Here is a 21,742-nt window from a genome sequence, read left to right as displayed (position 1 = left end):
TTGTTACCAAAAATGTATATTTCAGAAGAACCCTGCTGTTCAGTTGAGTAGTAAATATGGCTAATATTTTCAGTTATTCGTCTTAATAAACATATGCTTTTTTTTTTTTTTTGCAGCCACATGGTTATGATCAGTGTGATGAGAAATCTTGAGGGTTTTTTGTTGTTTCAGAAGTGCAAGGAGTTTCTTAACACTTTGTTTTACTCTATCTTTCAGGAAACGAAGTTGGAAAAGTTACAAAATCATCTTTGCAGTCAAGCACCAAACCTTGTATTAGGCTTCACCGAACAGACTAAGCTTAGCATTTGTCAAGCAGAAGGGCCAGTTGCCTTGCACAGGAAGGATTAAAAGTGAACAATGACTCGACTGAGAGTTTATGAGCGATTGCTTGGAGCCTACCTGCTTATCATTCTCCATGTTCAAGGTAAATATGTACTAGTTGAAATAAGTTTATAGTTTTCCATCTGTAACTGAGACGTGTGTATTCCAGTGGTTGGGGTAGAGGTTTTTTGGTTTGGGGTTTGTTGTTTTGGGGTTTTTTTTTGTTGTTCTTTTGCAGGCAGGTGGCTTTCCTGCCTGACATGCCATATAGACACTTCCCTAAAAAGGAGGACGTTACAGTGGTCATGTGGTGTAGTACAGATTATAGATTAGGTCTAGTTTAGCAAATACTTAAATAGAGACAATACCAGAAATGCATAGTACGCTGTGGAGCAAGTTATATGAGCAGCAGAATTGAAGATTTGACTTTCTGAATGTCAGTTTCCTATATGCGTGCATCTTTGATCCCTTTAAACTTGAGCCACTGAAGAAATTGCAGTATGCAGTTCCCCATGCCTTCTGATGCTCCCAGCAGCCAAGAGATAGTGTGGCATAACTAATCTAAATAAACTTGTTATGCCTGCTCGATGGGCTGAGGTGAGGCTATGTGATGTTCACAATAGCCTGGTTTTCAGTTAGTGAAAATACTCGTTTGTACATCTGTTGTCTTTCCAGCCACCAGTTATCAAAAACGTCTGGAAATCCAATTATCATCAGGACTTTAACTCCTCTGTCAAATTGGGTTGAATTAAAAAACGTATTGGGAACTGACCAATGTGAGTGTCTCATGCTCTATCAGGAATAGAAGCTTAAGTATAAAGATTATAACTAGTTTGTGGGGAAAATCCATTTTATTATTATTTCCTTGCTCCTTATTAGCAACTGTACCTGGCAGACCTGGTTCTGTAATTGCTTGTAGTTCAGAAAAGTGTCAGAATAGCAGGATGGTATCTGAGCTGTTAGTGATACCACGTTCTCATGTTTGGGACATGAACAGTAGTGCTCTCCATGTCCATCAAGCATGTACACGCATAGTTGGTCTCTGTGTAAGATTTCTTGTTCTGCCAGCTGTGTGTACCTCTCACGTGTTTGAGTTGAGTACACAGAGCTTCCCATATGTTTCGAGGGAAACAGACAAGACTAATTTGGTACTGCCGTTTTAATACTTGAATATAAAAGGTTTTATATTCTCTTTTCATACTTATATCAATTACTGTTTAGTGCTTGACTTTATTTCAAGGTATTCTTTGAGCTGTTTACTTTCAAGAATAACGATTCAATGAACCCATTAAAACGGGGAGAGGCAGAAGCCTGATAAGTACCCAAATGACAATCTTTATGTTCTGTTCCGGGTGTGTACCTGCAATATTAAATGATTTAGCAGAGCTGTCTCTATTGGGACTATGCTTGATACATAGCTTGGCAACTGATTTTAAGAGCAGACTTGCATCAAATGTGTAATGGGCCTGCCCCTTCAAAGCCACTTGATCCTGCCCCTTCCTATGTGCTGGTATTTATCCTCTTGGAAACCAAGTGCCAAGGTGTATTTGGGAATTGCTGCAGCTTCTAACCTGGGTAGGAGGAAGCACTTAGAGCACAAGGCTGTTCCCCTAAACATAACTCAAACCTTTATTAAGCAGTAAATGTAAATGACACTGAAGATATTTACCTGACCAGAGATGAGCTGTCAACTACACTAAGACCTGAATTAAATGAATAGTGTCTCAGTGCAAGGAGGATCATCTTTAAGCTCTTTCAAGTACCATCCCACACACACACATTCACAGCTAAGCTTTTATAGAACAGAAGTCCTCTCTCTGGATCTGTGCAGAATTGTAGTTTGTTAAAGATATTTAAAACTGCCATTCTTCCTTTCGAGTTTCCTCTGGGGGTCAGTCCAGGAGGCTACCACAGGCACACTGAAGGCTTCTGTATCATTGAGTACAGCCTACAGAATTGTAAACACTTTTATTCCAAAACTGGACAAGTGTTCCTGTATAATTGCCAAGTTATTTGAGTGCTTTCATCTTTTTAGCCTGCGGGGGCTCAGAATAGTGTCTCCTAACTTCTAGGTATGTGCTTTAAGCACTGATGTTTGGCTTAATTCACTGTGTGTTCGTAGGCGTGCACACATGTATTTCAGGAGTGGGGAAGAACATGGGTCTTGGTTTGAAGCTTTGCCATTGCAGCAAAGATTTCCAAGTTGAAAGCAACAAAACGAACATAAATCCAGGGTTCTTCCATCTTTGTGACATTGGCTAAGTTGGGAGAGGGAAGTTCTCAATACCAGTCCCTCTTCCTGTTGTGGACATACAATTTTTAATTGGCAAGAAATAGCTCAATCTATTTAGACAGAAATAACCTAGTTTGGATGTAGTTGCAGTTTATAGTACAGATTTACAAATATTTACAGGTAGTTCTAAAGTGATTAGATTGGTAATGGGCACAAATCACAATAGAGGAAATTTTGGTGGGAAATCGGGAAAGCAATTTTCACTGTGAATGTGGTTAAGCATTAGAACAGGCTGCCTGGAGAGGTGGTGCAATATCCATTCTTAATTCTGGTCAAGTTTTGACTATCTCTACTTTGGACAACCTGGTCTAATTTAGAAGTTAGTCCTGCTTTGACCAGGTGGTGGTACCAGCTGACTTCTAGAGGTCTCTTCCACACTCAAATACTCTCAGACATGGCAATTTGCAGTGGAACTAGTATTCAAGCAGTTTTGCTGCTTCTTGCAGAAGATACCAGCCTCTTTCCTTGAAGAGGCTGGGAGTGATATGCTTTGTTCTTCTTACTGAAATCGTGGTTACCCCTTTGCATTAGTCAATGTTCAGCATTTTACTCAAAGGCAATAGCAACTGAAGGAAAACATTTTTTTTCTCTCTAGATACAAATAGAAATAATAATACAAATATACAGGTGTTATAGTGACTTAAAATTAAATTACATTGACTCCTTCCATGATCACATTTATTAATAATGCTTCAGTGAATAACTTCTAATTAAAAATATAGCTAAATTAACTTTAAAGACCCTGTAAAATTTTTTTCAGCTTCTAAAGAAGAAATTGCCTTGTCTTAGGAATATTTCTGACTTTCAAATCAATACTGAGCGAGTTCTGAAAGCCATGGGAAAGTTGAGCTTGCTGAAATGTTGTTGGTTCTTTGATGCAAGTTGCCTAAGGGCTTGTCTTCAAACATATGAAATATGCTTGGTTTTTAGGGGTGGTGAGTAGAAAACCAGTCAAGTCTCTCTGCTTGTCCCTAGATTCATGGAGGAGTTGTGTTGGGGGGGGGGGGGGGGGGGGCAGGGGGAGGAAAGAATAAAGTTGATAGTCATCAAATATTTGAAATTTTTATAGGAAAGGGGGAATCTAAAGTGAGAAGTCTAAAAAGTGGAAATTTATAGTGAAAAGAATAGTTTCAACACAGAATATACATGCAGGATGTTACAAAAATTCATCATAAAGAAACTGATAGAGGTGGAGAAGACATGTGAGGAATTGAAGAGAATTTGTGTGATTTACAGAAAGAGGAGGGAAAAGCAGAGGAGGTAGAAACACCCAGCATGTGTGCTTTCAGTGACTGGCACCCAGCTTAATGTTTTGCTCCCTCACTTGTTTTGTTCTTCAAAATGGTAGGAATCTCGGGGCTTACCAAGACCTGAGAGAATGCTAATAGTAAGTGTGTCTGTATACATGCATGTATATATACACACCAGATGCCTTAATAGGTAACTTTAAAAAGCAAGTGGCTGCATGTGTTGATTAATGTGAAAATATTCTTACAACAGCAGCAGAAAACAGAGGCAATTCCATGAAATTATTGGTGAACAGCTGCTGTTTCTCAGGTCTGTGCTACAGAGCAGGGGGACACAGTGGTTACCCTTTGGATTGTGTCTTCTTTATGGCTTGCAGGACTTTTTCGCTTATGTTAAGAAATGATCAAAAATAAACCTGGTTAGCAGATGGCTAGATTTAATAGCAACCTTTTCAAGAAAAACATTTTTGTATTTCCTTTCTGGCTGTGGGAGGCCTTTGCAGTATCTTTAGACCTGTGACTTACTCTGCATCTTAATCCACCTACTTTTGCTTATCTAAGGCAAGGGTTTATCAGCTTCATTTGCAATTGAGGACTGTGGTAAATATGCTTTTGTCTTCCCACTAGTGCGGGTTTTTAGTTCAGATAACCAGTTTTACTTCTGAGTAGAGTTCTTCCTTTGTTTTTATAATGCATTCATGAGCAAAAGTAGTCAATATATGTAATGGAGTAGTTAAAGAACTTAACATATGCTTAAATATATTCTCCTAAACTTTGTACTTCATTCCTGTCAGTTTGCTATATGATGTAATGTTAGATATGTGGTTCATCGCACCTTTGTGTGTTCTTAAGAGGCAGCGCAGAAGACCAGTATTTTAATCCTTGTAAATTAGTTGACTAAAAATGTATTAATAGCATTCAATATGTATGAAGAAAGGTTTATTAAAAGTTAAATTTTAAAACAATTAGTGTTAATATTCAATATTTTAAAAGACTTATTAAAGTTGGCATTGTCCACTAGTGAACTGAAAAACATCTGTTGAGACTTGATTTCACTGTCATACTTTTATTCAAAGATTTGATATAGAACAGGATATTACTTTTTTTACTTTTACGCACTTTCTAAATTTCAGGTGAAATAGTTACTCAATTCAAACATACAAACTAATCTGAAATGAAGAAAATATTCTTTCTGCAGAAGGAGCAGTCAGAAGCTGATCTATTGCTTGGGGACAGTGTAGTTCTGTTTACCAGTGATTTCCCCAATGGCTGCATCTGTCCTTAAAACATTGGCAGCAAACATGTATTGTTAAATGTTCGTCTGATTAAAGTTATTTTAATGGATTATTAAAAGGTTATATATTTCTTTATTTCAAATTTAGTTTTAAGTAACTTGATTCTTTGGAAGTCCATTTAATTTAAATTAGAATGCAGTGTACTTTTTTAAAAAAGTAAAATACACAAAATTTTCTTGTCTCTGGCTTTTGTATTGAATGCATACGAACAGAGAGCAGTCGTCTTCAGAAGTGACTCTTTTGGGGAAGCGGGAGCAGGGGCTGGGGATTGCTGGTTGCGAAGGTAGGGACCGACTGTCTGTTGAGCACTGGTGTAGCTCCTGGGAGAGCTGGAGGGTGGTAGAGAGAGATTTTAAACAAGTAGTCTGGGAACATGCTGTGATTTTTAGAAACCAGTTCTGCTAGATGGAGCTACTTCTAACATGCCTGGTCTTTGGAGATCACAGGCTTGATATATAAAAATGCACTATGGGGAGAATTATGGTTAAAATGCCAGACACAGAGCTCATAGAAGCATTTATGATATTTTCTTTGCACTCATGAAACTGTTTTTTCTGATTTTTTTAAAATTATTTTGTGTTGTAAGAAAAAATTCTAATATTTTATTCAAGCTGTATCGGTTGTACTGAGGTCTAATTCACATTGCAGTACACATTAAATCATTGTGAAAGCTTGTGATAGGCAGAAAGGTGAAATGTCCTTGTTGGAGTGGATAATTTTGCACTATCTGCATCCTAAAGCAAGAAAAAGTAGTTTAAAACTACCACATAAAAATGTCAAGGTATGTCTTTTTCATAAGGAAGGCCTATCTAACGTAAAGAACTTTGGTACAACTTTCATCTTTTATGAAGAGAGCCCAGCGTGGGCAAGCCCTGAGCGTCAGCTAGCCCCGGCAAACAGCTTTAGCATCAGCAGGAAGGCAGGTGAAGGTGGTCTTCTGACAAAAGATTCTTTTTATTAAAATATTGGAGTTATTAGTTTTTACAGGCTTGGATCAGAATAGCTACAAAGAAATGCTGAGAGTACTGTAGTTCTGCTAGGAGAAATCCCTTTTAAGGATAATTTACTCTGAAATAAAAATGTTTTTATGTGGAACATCTATATTAATTAAACCATTATGAATTCAGAAAGCTATTGAACAGCTTGAATGCTGTAGGCTACTAGTTCTACCATTGCAACTTTATTTGTGGAGGAAGAGGGGATACAGTTAAGTAAGAAACTATAGGCATAATTTGGCTTTTGTATTTGTCTTTTTTCACTTAGTGCTCTCTGTCTCTTCATTTCTTAATAGAGCTATTTTTTTTATGGGTTGTACAAATCTCTTCTTGGATCAGAAGTCTCAGTGAAATTATATACGTATCCTAGCATTGAGTTGCAACCTGGTTAGCTCTGGTTTTAGTGGTTAATAACACTTCACTGTCACACACAGTACCTTTTAAACATTATCCATACTAATATTAGTACTTGAAGCCACACTTTCAAGTAGACTTACTTTTCTAACATAGTGGGATTTTTAATATACTGTTCTTCTTTAAATACATTTTATAGTCTAACTTATTTTCTGTGATTGGAAGAAGTAGTACTTTGAATAAGTTATATTTTCGATCAAGGGCTGGATATGATACATAGGCAGGAGTTGTTCCTTTTTATTAAAAAAAAGTTTAATTTTAAACAGAAAGCCATTTTAGTGCCTTCTTATCTGTAGCAGTTGTTCATTCTTCTAGAAATTTAAAATTAATGCAGTATGTATGAGACAATCTTGTGATGGGGCAGAGCAAATGATGAACTGGGAACTTGAAGTCCCATCAGCTTATTTCTCTTTATTGTCTTACGCTGTGGTTACGTTAAAAGAGGAGAATGTTCCAGCTCACGATCACTCTGATATTTCATTGAATGTTGTAAGTTTTTGAAATGTGGTAAAATATGCATATTAGAGGAGTTTGTATGTTTAGAGGTGTATGATACTATCATACTCAAGGCTGGATAAACAGGCTGAAACTGGTCCAGGATCTTGAACAAGTTCTCCAGTGTGTGACAGTTTATTTGCTGCTAATGTATGTTATTTTGCCCCATCAGCCCTGTGCAGTTTACAGGTAGAGAGTAGGAAATAATGGCGAAAGGAGCTTTGCTGTGCCTGAAATCCCTGGGTACTGCATCTCAGTGCAAACTTTTTTATTTTGAAGGTATTGATGTATAGCATTTACACCTTTGAAGGTTATGTAGGACTTGTGTATGTGTGTTTCTTAGCTGCATCGCAGAGCTGACAACTGCATGTGTCATGGAAAAGAAGCCATTAATTACATCATCAAGTAGTGTAGTGTCACAAGATCCCTAAAATGTGATTCTCCCTTCCTCTGTCCTGCTCCCACAAGGAAGATAAAGCACTGTGAATGCTTGAGAGGTGTAGCTCTGAGGGTAGGGGATAATGGAGAGCACGGGTGCAAGGAGGTCAGGTGGTTCCTGAAACAAGATGTCATTTAGGCATATCCTTCATTCTCTCTTATTCATTTACCCATTATCTATTAACCAGGAAAAACAGCCCTGAAACATCCTGTGACCCCATTCGGATCTTGATCTGCCCTCTTAACATCTCAGGTGACTGGAAGCCAAGTCATTTTCCACATTCAACTGCCTTCCCTATACCTAGCATGGTTAAGATAGACGCTAGTCTTTCTTGAAATGCTGAGGATGAATTGTAGTACTGCGGTAAAGGATACAGTTAGGAACAATATCTAGACAGGGGCTATTAATTCTGAAGGGATCCTGAAGAGTCTCAATATTTTTCTTCCTTCCCTGGATACTCAAACTCCTGTTCTATAAGAGTACTCTTTACGGTCTTAGAAAATAAAAATGCAAGAGGGATGATTCCCACCCCCCCTTCTTTGTGCAATTCAGATACGACCTGTAAGAGGAAAACCGTCTACCATGGAGTATTGTTTCTCTTTCATATTACAAAGATAATGAAATTGAAGTCTGGTTTTGCTTTGAATAAAAATTTGCCCATATAAACTGTACAAAAGACAAAGATGCTGGTTCTTTGAAAATACAGTTAGCTATTTTGGATTTTATTTGATATGTAGTCTTCATCAATTTTGTTATACAATCCATCATAATAAATGAAGAGGAAAAATGCATTTCATCTCAGTTTTAGTATAAAAGGTTGGTATGACTGTAGTCATGCTTCAGTGTTAGTTTACAAAGAATAATACTGCTTTAAAAGATCCCAGACAGACCTGCATAAAAATTTTGTTTATTTCTCTTCTGAGCTAGGAGAAGCCATGCTTTAAGGGTTCCTTGATCTCTCTTCTAACAAATTGAAAAAATGCTGCAATCAGTGCTCAGGGCAGGAAGATGGATGAGTGACTGTGCGACGTAGATCATAAAGTATTCAGACTTGTAACATGTGGAATGTCCCTGAAGATAAAGGGTTTTTTTATAACATTAATTAGGAAAGATACCTTAGTAGTTCAACAAAATTAGAAGGAAAGACAATATTTGTACATATGCAGTGGCTTTTCCTTTAAATATTAAGTAGAATTACCTGTTCTCTGAGCAGGTAAAGATCTCTTAAATGTGACTACAGAATGTTGTGTAACACTAGTAGCACAGTTATTAAAATGAGCTTTCAGTTTTTGCTGGGAAGAAAACTAGAAAGAGAGAGAGGACAGATGGAGGTGCTGCTGCTTCATATGTGTAAAATTCCTTTTGGATAAATCAGAAATACCTATTACACAGGTAAACTCTGTGTTATTCTGGCACTGGACCTTCTTGTTAATAGTCTGTACGTATCTGGAATGTTTAACTCGGGCATTATTGAAGTACTGTTTGAAAACTTACCTTTCACATAAAACGTGGCTAAGTGATCAGAGGGTTTAGGTAAATGGTGCTGTACTTTCTTAGGATATACTCCTAATTGTATCTGAAAAAGGCACAGTGTCCTTACTTTCAGGGAAATGGCTGAATTGGGACAATGCACTGGGTATGCTGTATTAATTAGATAAGGAAATCTGCAAGTCCGCTTTTTTCCAGAACAGTAAGATCAAATTTCACAAATACTTAATTGCACATTTGGCTGAATGATACAGTGAATGTTACAAAAGAGTGATACAGAGGGTGGTATCTGCACAGGGTTTTAATTAAGTTTTTCTGCACATCTTTCAAGCAAGGTACAACATGAGAGTAATGTTCTCATTACTCTACAGCTAGTGTTCGGTGGGTTTGACAGGAAGCCACAAGAATATGTTAAAGAGACCGTGAGTTTCCTGGTCAAAATTTTTTTTTTTTTTTTTTTTTTTTTAATTCTTAAATAAATTGGTATTTTTATTGTGACTGAAATCTTTTTGAGAGGTACTGAGGTACCTCCACTTTTTAAATTATAACTGAATTTGTAAAAGCTTCTATCGGTCCTAACCGGCTGTTCTCTTATCTTGCACACTGAGCCTCCCACAGAGACTTGCTGTAAATTGTGTCAGTGCAGGTGGTAGTCTGTTCACAAATCTTCTAGATTTATTTGGTTCACACCTTGAGGACCTAGAGCCAAGAATACTGTTAGGCGATGGACAGAAAGAGATGTTCTGCTGGTAAAATTATACATGATAAAGCTGGAGGAGATGGATGAAGATGTTCTTATCTCGTATAGTGACCGTAAAGCATATTCCAAATGAAGCAGATAATGTTCCTAAATTTTTTTTCTGGATGTTCTTTGCTAAGAAAAAAAACAGATGGAATTTTTCTTCTGAATGCCTACATTCACAACAGCACTTTAATAATATGAACTAGAACAAATGATGCTCAACTCTCCTCCTGTTGAGAAATTGAGGGCTACTTGGAACGTAATTTAGCCCTGTTTTTATTCTCTGAGAGCTTGTTTGTGTGGATGTTCATGTCATTTACTGAAATTTAATTTGCAAACAAGATTTACTTTAGCTCTGTTTTGAAGTACTAATGCATGCAGAGATCAAAAAACCCAAGAGATTTTGGAGGTATTACTGCTTCTCTATGAGACTGTGAATCCATAAAAAACTGCTTCAGTTCAGAAAATTAGAAAATTGCATATTAAGTACATTCAGTCATGCATAAAATTATACTGTTGTGGTTATCAAGTGGTCAGCATTTTGGTTTTCTAAACACATGAATGAGAAAGCCTTTCTTCAGAAAATTCTTACCAGTTACATCACTGCTTTTCTGCCTCACCTCAAAAAGGGAAAATATCCTCTTTCTGTTTGTATTGATTATGGTTGGAAGATCTGCTGTTAAGATACGAAGTATTTGAGCTAGGTATTTCTAGAATAAAATGATTAACTCAAATTTCTGCCATAATCTTGGGAGAGGAGGTTCTTATGTCTTGTATAATTCAATTATTTGTTAAAATAATTATTCTGTTGTCGTGTTTTGCCTGTAAAGCTCTTGAACAGTTATCAGAGATGCAAAAATATTTTCTTTGTTTTTTGTTTTTGTTTTTTTTTTAAATGTCTGGGTCAAAATCTAGACAGCATGCTTCATGGCACAGGAATGAAGACAAATCCTGACCAAAAGAAACAAGCAAATGGAGTAACACTCGCTCCAGAGGACACCTTACCTTTTCTTAAGTGCTACTGCTCAGGACATTGTCCAGATGATGCTATTAATAACACATGCATGTAAGTATTGCATACAGGATAGAAGAGGCTCATTTTTGCTCATGAGAGAGCAAACTATCTCTAGAGTGCTGACTGAGGTTCTGTCAGGTGATTTGACCATAATTGATTAGAAACTCACTGGTTCTGGGGAGAGCTGAGCACTAAAACCCACGGTCATCTGTATGTAAACAACACTGCTTTCACCATACCTTAGAACCATTTGCAACCAGTCATTTTGCCATCAGCAACTGCTTTGAAGGACTGAGGTTTTGAGTAACCTGCAGCATTTTATAACTGGGTGAGTATTACATGACGCAAATCTAAACCTTCTGATATGACTACCTGCTTGCTTAGTCTAATATTTCTTCACTTAGTAGTCAAAAGGTAATGTTAGCAACATAGCCATTTACTGAGAATTCTTCTTGTTACATGTTCATTGGTTGTAGAGTGTGAGGGAAAGGCAGGGGGAAAAAAAAAAGCCTCTGAACATATAAGAACAAGAGGGTAGTTTTAGCGTTGGTAGACATAAGAATCCTAACAGACTCATGCACTGATTATGTGCTTGCTTAAGATGTTTTTTTCATGTCATGAAATGTCCTTGTTTTTCTTTTTTTTCCTCTTCATTTACTGTTCTATGTTTAAGGCCCTTCTGTTTCCTTCCTTAAGAATTAATATAAAGATACATAATAGCAAAAAATATTATTTGCTACTGTAATTTGAGAGTCTTCACTTTAACACATAATATTAAGCCTCTTTAAAGCTATCACTTGTCAGATAAAGCCATTTTTGTGGAACCCAAGGAGGTGGAATAAAGACTACTGTCTTTTTAAATGTAAATACAGGTAGTATTTTACAAACATAGTTTTGCACCTAGGAAATGTTCAGTTAAGATCCAGTATTTTGTCTTTAAATTCCTTTGGCATTTATTTTTTGCTTTTTATCGCCCTCTAGTGTATGCAGTCAGTATAGGCCTTGTTAATTTTTTGCCTCTGAACTAGTGGCTGTATAGATCATTATTCTGATAATAAAGCTGTTAGAGAGTTAATAACACTTATGCAGTGTACATGTGCAGGGTGTTTTATGGCATTATGCTTCCCAAATCTGCATTTCTTTACATTTATTTAAATAAAAAATTTTTGGCAAACAAAAATATTTTTCTATTTGTTTTCCTTAGTATCTGTGGTGAGGGAATGAATGAATTTTGGTTTACTTAATAAAATCTTGATTTTACAGATATTAAAAAGCACAGGCCTACCATTGTGAATTAGTTTGGGGTTGCTTACAGATATTGTTGACATTTTCCTGTAGTATAGAAATCAAAGCATTTGTATGAAGAGGTAGTGGGGAATTGAAGTGCCTTTTTTTTTTCTTTTTTTTTTCTTTTTTTTTTCTTTTTTTTTTCTTTTTTTTTTCTTTTTTTTTTCTTTTTTTTTTCTTCTTTTTTTTTTTCTTTTTTTTCTTCTTTTTTTTTTTTTCTTTTTTTTTAAGAATGTAATCTTATTTGCTACTGTCAACTTCAGAAAGTGGGTTTGGGGGTTGGTTTGGTTTTTATTGCCCTAAAGGATGAATATTTGAGAGAGCTTATGTGGGGAAAGCATAGCTGAGCTTTTGTACTTGAAATAGCCACCTTTCACATACTGGGACTTCTCTTTGAGACTTTATTATTGCAGTTTCAAGAACAGACAAAAGTGAATTTTTTTTTTTTTAATCTATAAAATTGTAGTGAGTAAGACTTTTTAGTCTGATCTCCGCTCTTCCACTCCCTCAATTGTTTCTGAACAACTGTGTATGTGTGGTTGGATATGAACAATCTTGAAGCGGGGTGAGGAAGTAGAAGACAGAATATTGGGCAGAAAACATCCCTACAGTGTTCTATTTGAAAATACTGTGGGGTCTTTTGTTCTCAAACTGTATGCTAACTACCATGTTAAAGAAGACTTTTTCTAGATATTGCCATTCTAGTATTCTTAATGGGTTCATGGTCAACTAATGCTGCATATTAAACAAGAAACATGCTGGTAAAGCACAATTGATATGTTTATTCCAGAACTAACGGGCATTGCTTTGCTATCATTGAAGAAGATGAACATGGAGAACCCACGCTTGCTTCTGGCTGTATGAAGTATGAAGGTTCAGACTTCCAGTGCAAGGTAAAAGAATGAGATATCATTAAAATTTAAGATCTCCATGGAGATTAGGTAGGGAAACTGCATAAGCAGTTTAAATCTCTGTAGTTTACAACTGCAATCATAGAATTTTGCATGCTGCCATTTACCACTGAGGAGAATGGGACTGAACAATCGTGGGCGAGTAGTGACAGAAAGGACACTTAATGGTGTTTGAGCAAAGATTGGAAGAGAATCCTAGCTTGATGGAGTTCTCTGCAAGTATCTTTAGCCATTGACAAAATGAACAGAGGACATCAACCTTTTACTTCTGTCAGCTGTTTCCTCAGTTGGAGAGAAAACTTTATAGTCAGCCTAATTGATCTGAGTGGTTTATCTTTTAATGCAGAATTTCTTGTTTTCTTCAGTTCATTTGACAGGAGAGCGTAATCATAAGGAGTTGTCTTCACAGATTACACAGGAGCTCCCTTAGAGTTTCATGAATATGTATACAGTTTATCAAATGCGTATGTTTTCCTGTCTGATGTATAACTTTTTTTTTTTCCTTTCTAGAAGAGATATGTGTTGTTAATTGCATGAATAGAACTTGCTTTTGATTTAAAGAGGTATAATTAAGCAGACTGCTGCCTTTAGAACTTATTTATCTGTTACAAAAGTTGGAACTGGAAACACAGTTAAAGCAAGGATTTCTTCAGAAGACAGGGATATAGCACTAGCTGTGCAAATGAATATTGCCTTGGAAGACTGGATTTTTGCTTTTTTCTTTTGTCACGTTGCTTACATTAAACAAAGCTTTCAGAGGTAATCCCCAGCTGGGTGGCTCTGCGCCCCCCAAATGCTATCTCTGTTTTGGATACTCAATTTTAAATCTCTAGTACTTGAGTTTCTATATAACGTAGCTGTCAGTAGCACTGCTTTTTGGAAGCACTGTTGACTTCAGTTATGACCGTGAATGTTTAGGGTTACTGCAAATGAAACCTGAGGTGTCATGATGACCTCCTGAAATTGTTCTTGTATTTGTATTAGTGTTTTACTTTCAGATTAGTTTTCATGCCCCTCCATCTTTTATACGGTGTTCTGAACATGTTTTTGAAATAAATAGTGTTGCTATCATGAGTGCAAGAGAAAAACTTCTAAAGGTATTGGGGTTTTTTTGTCTTAAGAGCAATATTTAGTTAACATATGATTAACTGCTTTTGGCCAAACGTAAAAAATTTTGCAATGTATGAAATAGCAACTTAAGTAGGAACCATCTGTTTCTGTGGATTAAGTAAAAAAGTTCCATGAAAAATAAAAAAATGTGAACATAGAACATATGCACCCAAAGAGATTAGATGATGCTTGTCTACCACTGTGACATTGTCTCATATATTAAATGGTGAGGTTGAACTGTTGTTTTTTAAATAAAATAGCTTAAACTTTTCTATGTGCTGTGTTGTATCAGTAGCATCACCTGTCCCCATCCTAGCTGATCACTTCAAAATCTGAATGTTTATTCAATTCTTCTTCAACAGGACTCACCTAAAGCACAGTTACGTCGAACAATTGAGTGCTGTCGGACTGATTTCTGCAATCAGGATTTACAGCCAACATTACCACCACTTGATAGTACAGGTAAACAACTCCTAGGTGTTCACACTGCTACTAATAAATGCTATGTGGATTCTGTTCTTCCTGATCAACAGATAAAAATGAGGAGAAAACGTAATTACAGTATTGCGCAGATCAGTTTTTTCCTTACTAAGTAATTCTGATATGAAGCTCTGTACTACACTTCATACTCTAGTGCCAGTTTTTCCTTTTCTGCTGCTTCCAAGTTAATCTTCTCCTCTATCAGTCACTCATGGTATTTTTATTCTCTTACTCAGTTTGCTCATATCTTAATCTGCATGTGATCTTTTGATCTGTTTTTATTCTGTTTCCACAGCCTGTTCTCTTTTCTTTTTAAAATGATTTTCCTAATCTCTGCTGTGCTTTTGCCATGATTAATGTATCTTAAAAAAAGTATTCTGACATTGTTATCTACTGTAAATACATTCTCTTCTTTCTATTTTTCCCAGTGAAAATAGTTTGTATTTTCATGCACTTATTCATTGCTAGACAAGTTGTACTGGTTTAGCTGTTGCTTTTAATACCTTCTCAGAATCTTACTGCTGTAAATCCTTCATTTCTAAGAACAAACTAACGAGTCAACCAAAAACAACTCCAAAATCTCAAGTGAATTCTTTTTTGTTGTTGTCATCCAAATGAAATTCTCTCTCCTTTTCTGGTGTAAATACTTACTTTGATACTAAAACACTATAAATTTTGTGTAATTTCATATGAACTGATATGTTATATGCATCAGCTGTCTTGCTCCTTTCTGGCGTTTTGCAAGTGGCTCCACATCCTGTCACAGAATCACAGACTGGTTGAGGGTTGGACAGGACCTCTGGAGATCATCTGGTCCAACCCCCCTGCTTAAGCAGGACCACCTAGAGCCAGTTACACAGGACCATGTCCAGACGGCTTCTGAATATCTCCAAGGAGGGAGACTCCACAGCCTCCTTGGACAACCTGTGCCAGTGCTTGATCACCTCACAGTAAAGAAGTATTTCCTGATCTTCAGACAAAGCCTCCTGTGTTTCAGTTTGTGCACATTCATATAAACAGAATATGAAAATATCATACCTAAATAAATTGTTTACAATAGATGTTTAATTAATAGATTTTGGAAACTTTCCTTTTTTTTTTTTTTTTTTTTTAAATAGATGGACTTTTTGACGGCAGCATTCGTTGGATGGCAGCGTTGATTTCTATGGCAGTCTGCATAATTGTCATGATCATCTTATTTAGCTGCTTTTGTTACAAGTAAGGAAAGCACTTTCTTTATTGGCAATGTTTTTAATTTCCCAAATTAGTGTAAACAGAACAGTTATTTTCTAAATGTACTCAGTTAATCATATGTATTTCTGACAAAAATAGATTGGAAGTGAAACCGTTGTCATTTCATTTTTCATTTCTGTGCATAGCAGTTTGCATTGCTAGGTAAAATGAAATGTTCACAGCATAGAATTTAAGTGAATTTGATCCTTTCCTTTGGCTACAAAGTGTTTACACTTTTCTAAGCTACATATAACTTCGATGCTATAGCATCTAGTAAATGGGAATATCTTAGTGCTTTTTATGGTTTTGGATCTTCAGTCACTTTTGCTAGTTAAATTCCATCTACTTCTGAGATTTACCTTTGTAAAGTGCTTTTGCAAACCTAAAGCAACAAGGATGTGTTTTACAACTTTTTCTTTTTCTACTGTGTTTCAAAACTAAATAATTGACCAGCTGAGCTATGGCAATTCATGCAGATGCAGTTTAAGAGGCTATGCCTGCTTCTGTCAGGTCCAGCCCTGTGCTGGAGATGATCATTGTTCTAGCAGTTTCAGCAGAAATGTGCATGTGTCAGCCTCATCTGCCATGGTTCAAGGTTCAGTCTGCTAGTTTAAACCAAAACCAGTGGTGTTATACTAGTAACACTGGCTGTGAGCCGAGTATTAAAAATGCTGGTTTGCCACCTGACTCATAATAAACTGACATGCCTCTACATGCATTACAACAAGTTCTTAATATTAAAAAAAGATGTAAGTTACTTTTCTGGGGAGGGGGAAAAAAAAAAAGTACAGTAAAATCTGTTTGGTGTTTTTTTTTTTTCTTTTAAGAAAACTTGTACATTTATATAGCTTTTTTTTATTTTTTCCCCCCCCAAAATAGCTCAATTTACTACATATTTTGAAGAGTCTTTTCGAGTTCAGCTTAACTTCTCCTGTTACTTTTGCAGGCATTACTGTAAGTCGATGGCAAAGAGGCACTGTTATAATCGTGACCTGGAACAAGATGAAGCATTTATTCCAGCTGGGGAGTCATTAAAAGACCTTATTGACCAGTCACAGAGTTCTGGGAGTGGATCAGGACTACCGTTGTTGGTAAATCATACACTAAGATTTTTCTTCACTGAACTTCTCTCCATCAAATACAAAGTTTAGTTTGTACCTAATGCCTAGAACAAGCAGTTTATCCATACAGTATGTTAATTATTTTATATGCAATTACTGTGAAAGATACAGTACAAACTAAACATGTACAAAAGCCCATGTTCACATAATTAACTACAATGAAGTGCAAAATTAGATTATATGTTAGGAAATCTGTTGGCACCAGCAAAATTTAAAGAAAAAATAGAGCCTATAGACATTAAGATAAAAATGCAATGAATGGATAGTACAAGTATCGAATTGAGTGAACTCCTGTGAGTTCACTCAATTGAAAATTCACTCAAATTCACTCCTATGAACTCCTATTAAAAAAAAGATATTTTTTTTAGTGTCCACTCCCCAATAAAATAGATAGGCTTTTTATTGGCTGATAGTTCATAATTTTTGATTCAACATTCTATATAATACTTGCATAAAAATTAGCCAGTGAGGCAGATGACTGTAATTATTTATAAAATAGAAACAAATAGAATGCAAGAGAATGCATCTGAATTAAATAAGAAGTTGAGCTGATTGCATCTTCTTGGGTTTGTTATACAATTCTTCCTTGGAGGCAGCAATAATGAGTTTGAAATGGGAATAGTGGAAAATAATATAGAACAAATTTTACAATGGGATCAAAATTCAAAGCAATCCAAGCTTGAGAAGCAGCTTGTCCAGGTGCTTTTGGTTAATCACCGAATTTCCCTCCTCTACTGTTCCCTCTTTTTAAATTTTGTTTTCTTCCCTAGGTTCAACGCACTATTGCCAAACAAATTCAGATGGTGAGGCAAGTTGGAAAAGGACGATATGGTGAAGTGTGGATGGGCAAATGGAGGGGTGAAAAAGTTGCAGTGAAAGTGTTTTTCACAACAGAAGAAGCCAGTTGGTTCCGAGAAACAGAGATTTACCAAACTGTTTTAATGCGTCATGAAAACATCCTTGGTAAGGAAGCAATATGTTGTTTGGCTACTGGAGGGCTTGTGTGAGAGTGAAGAAGGAGGAGTTCTTATTGGGTGCCTTGACAGGTTTATTGCAACTTCTGTGGAATAACCAGATGGGTGTCCCTTAATGTATGCTAATAAAATGTTATTAAAAGGGTAGAATCTTGCTGCTCTTGATTCGAAATGTGTCTGCAGTCTCTTTGCTGGAAGAGTGGAATGGTAACCTCATGTATAGTTGAAATCTGAGGTTTTACATTACTAATTTTCATAAGGGTAACAGGTATCTTTTGATACAGTCCAGAACTATATAGCTTTAGGAATTCTTACTAAACCTGTTGCATAAAAAGTTTATGTACAAATAAATTGTAACTTTGTTTATATATTTCATAGGTTTCATAGCTGCAGATATTAAAGGCACTGGCTCCTGGACACAGCTGTACTTGATTACAGATTATCATGAAAATGGATCATTGTATGATTTTCTGAAATGCACTACACTAGACAACAGGGCTCTCCTGAAACTGGCGTATTCTGCTGCATGTGGTCTGTGCCATCTACACACAGAAATTTATGGGACACAAGGCAAGCCTGCTATTGCACACAGGGACCTGAAGAGTAAAAACATCTTGATAAAGAAGAATGGAACCTGCTGCATTGCCGACTTGGGTCTTGCAGTCAAGTTTAACAGGTAGATGAACAAATCCTCTGTAATGGGAAAACTTTTATGTATATCTATCTTTTTTTTTTAATGTGCAGATGTCCAATTTAAAAGCAAGTTGGAGTCATTTGGTAGCATGCTTTCAGGTTTTTTTTTTCAGTTTTGAGAGTAAAATGCTGTTCTTCCTTTGTCTGCTGGTAAGCATCGAGATGAAAATAGGTTGTTAAGACAACAATGAAAAGACTCTTCTTGTGGAAAATAAAAGTAGTTTTGTAGAGGAAAGAAAGAGGAGACTAATTCATTCGTTATTCAAAACTGGCCTTTCATAGTAATTGCTATCATGTAGTTTCATTATAAAGTATCTCATAGAAAATTTGAACAGTGTGAAGCGAAATGAAACTGTAATAGTATTATTGAATACTTTTTCTTTCTTTTTTTTTTTTTTTAAGTTCAATGGAGCCAGAGAATTGTCTTTTGCTGCAGTAGAGCCTGAAAGAAAGCATAAGCCTTTGCAAATAATTTTCTGAGTTGTTACCAGATATACTGATCTTTATAGTGGTTTTTAATTCATTTTTTTCATATGTGTTTTCAGTGTCTTGCAGAAGAAGCAGTAAACTGTCAGCTTCCATACTCACTATCATTTTTCTAGATAAACTTTTTCAGGGAGGTACAATGTATTGTAAGTGTAATATTGAGATGGAAATAAAAGAAAGAATTTAATTTGTAAATGGGAGCTTTGCAGTGTAGTGATTGCATTGTACAGGATTTCATACCATGTCTTGTAATGGTCCACAATTCACTAACTTCCTAATATTTTCATATAGTGACACAAACGAAGTTGATGTTCCCTTGAATACTAGAGTGGGAACAAAAAGGTACATGGCTCCAGAGGTCCTGGATGAAAGCCTGAATAAAAACCATTTCCAACCGTACATCATGGCTGACATCTACAGTTTTGGGCTAATCATTTGGGAAATGGCTCGGCGCTGCGTCACAGGAGGTAAACTTCTAAATATTGTGTATAAAATCTACCAGGCCCTTGTCTCACTTTAACAATACTTCTCCAGGAAATAATATAACAAGCCTGCTATAGCAACAGGCTTGCATTCTTTAAAAGCAGTAGTAACAGTCTGTCCAGAGTACAGCTTGAAAATCACTGAACTAAACCTTTTTTGATTGTTACAATTAAGCATCTCAGGCTTTTTTTCCTTGCTCAAAAAGCAGAGAGCCTGGTCTGGGAGAAATAGTGGGATGCAGATGTATTTCACCCCTGTGCTGTTAATAAAACTTCTAAAAAGTAATTGATAAAATATTATGCTTTTGTTATACTTTCTTGCATTTCTGATGTCATTCAGTTTTCTCCATACACATATTTTTGTGACTCATCCTTCCTTTCACTCTTCTTTTGTGACCTTATATATCTTTACATGTATTCTCTTCTTCTTCCATCTTATGCCTTCTTCCTGTTTCTTTGGAGCATGTGGTGGATTTGAAGATGTCAAATTCTACATTGGGTATCAAAGTCAAAGAGACTGCAAGGGAAAATGGAGTTAAATTTTGCTTCTTGCTAAGGAAATCTCGGACTAGATATATAGATTTATTTTATTTTTTTCATGGTTCTTGATCTTTCACAATTATCTTCAGGTATTGTTGAAGAGTATCAGTTGCCATATTATGACATGGTGCCAAATGATCCATCCTATGAGGACATGAGAGAAGTGGTGTGTGTCAAACGCCTACGCCCAGTAGTATCGAATAGATGGAATAGTGACGAAGTGAGTATGCTGAAAGGAAAAATTAGTTCAGTTTGTTCATTAATATGGAAGGGTATTTTAGTTTAATAAATACTAAAACAGCTACTGTAATACTAGGCGGTGAAGGGGAGGAAAAAGGAGGACTGGGACATGGTGGTTGTTTTTTTTTCTGTTGTTCTGTTTATAATAGTTCTCTATCAGCAGTTTTGCAGAAAATGTAGAAGTTGCGCATTTGGATTTAAGAGTTCTATAATTTGGGCTTGACAGCAAACCAAAATTATACACCTCTCTGGTCTGTCAGTTGTTACAATACTGTTCTTTGTTTTTTATTTTACAGTGTTTAAGAGCAATATTGAAATTAATGTCTGAATGCTGGGCTCATAATCCTGCCTCAAGGCTCACTGCCTTGAGGATCAAGAAGACACTTGCCAAGATGGTGGAATCACAAGATGTAAAGATTTGACATAGTAAATTGACATTGGAGAGCAAAGCTGGACTCCTAGATCTTTTCACTCAAACATGGGTGAGACCTATGTGGAAAGAGGAAATAACTGAGATTCAGTGTATTTTCTCAGCACACTTCTACAGGCTGCTAATCAAATCTTTCAGTACTTCATAGACTGCGATACTGAGAGCCTCTATACACTACATGCTACGTATATGGACAGCCTTGATAAAATACACGTTTTGTTTTCGTTTGAGCTGCATTGAGACTTCAGTCATACTTAGTGAGTCTCCAGTAAAACTCTGGGTACTGAATTGAATGTTCAGATTACAGTGCTTTCTGTGAAAGCCTAACAAGCTATATGGATTCAACAGAGATGGGAGAATATAAGCTTTTTTTTGCCTTCTACCTGATAAAACCTAGTCAATCCATACCAAGTTCTTGTGAAACAGCCTGTAGGTTATGAATCTGTTTGCGATACTACACAGTTTAACAGTTCCTTATGCCTTTATGTGTGTGCCAGGATTATTTTGCTGTCATTTGGAATAGATAAGAAACAATTTAAATGAACAAAGTTTTATGGTCAGGGCTCCATGCATTTTGTGGCTCCACAATCAGAGATTTGCTACAGAATTTACTCCTTGCCATTAAGTTATCTTCCAGAGTTTCAGTTTTTATTTTATTTCTATTCTTGTTTTGGTCACAAGGAGAACTGCAAAAATGCACACCATTAATAAATTAAGGAATGCCTATCTGAGTCTGTAGAGAGCTTGAAACAACCTCTCTTAGAGGTATAGGCTGCCTTGGTCATCTCACTTACAGTCTAATGGGCTCCATAATTGGATGACTATGAAATTTGGCATATTTTTCACAATGCCACATGCTACCAGCATTTTTGCTGTAGAATACATCTTAACAGAAAGACCATTGATGATGTGTTTTGCCTTTCTGCTTTATGGGGACTCACTGGTACGTGTCTGTCATGCTGTGAACTTTTTTCTGTACAGGAGGGAATCGGTCAGCTATAGGAGCATGCT

General features: G+C 36.3%; 1 protein-coding gene across 1 annotated transcript; it reads left to right on the top strand.

The window, feature by feature from the left end:
- Positions 1-357: 357 nt before the first annotated feature.
- BMPR1A (bone morphogenetic protein receptor type 1A) lies at positions 358-20,927 on the top strand (the record flags this gene model as incomplete). The annotated part of the gene is made up of 11 exons (XM_082308386.1): positions 358-424; positions 10,645-10,795; positions 12,822-12,924; positions 14,415-14,514; positions 15,651-15,750; positions 16,712-16,856; positions 17,657-17,849; positions 18,239-18,536; positions 19,331-19,506; positions 20,151-20,281; positions 20,598-20,927. 11 exons carry the CDS (start codon positions 358-360, stop codon positions 20,721-20,723), a joined length of 1,590 nt encoding a protein of 529 aa, XP_082164512.1. The 3' UTR covers positions 20,724-20,927.
- Between the last annotated feature and the right edge of the window lie 815 nt (positions 20,928-21,742).

Source organism: Platalea leucorodia (assembly GCF_965183815.1).
Source record: "Platalea leucorodia genome assembly, chromosome: 4".
Taxonomy (NCBI): Eukaryota; Metazoa; Chordata; class Aves; order Pelecaniformes; family Threskiornithidae; genus Platalea; species Platalea leucorodia.
The sequence above is the reverse complement of the archived record's forward strand: the minus strand, read 5'-3'. Positions and strand labels throughout refer to the sequence as shown.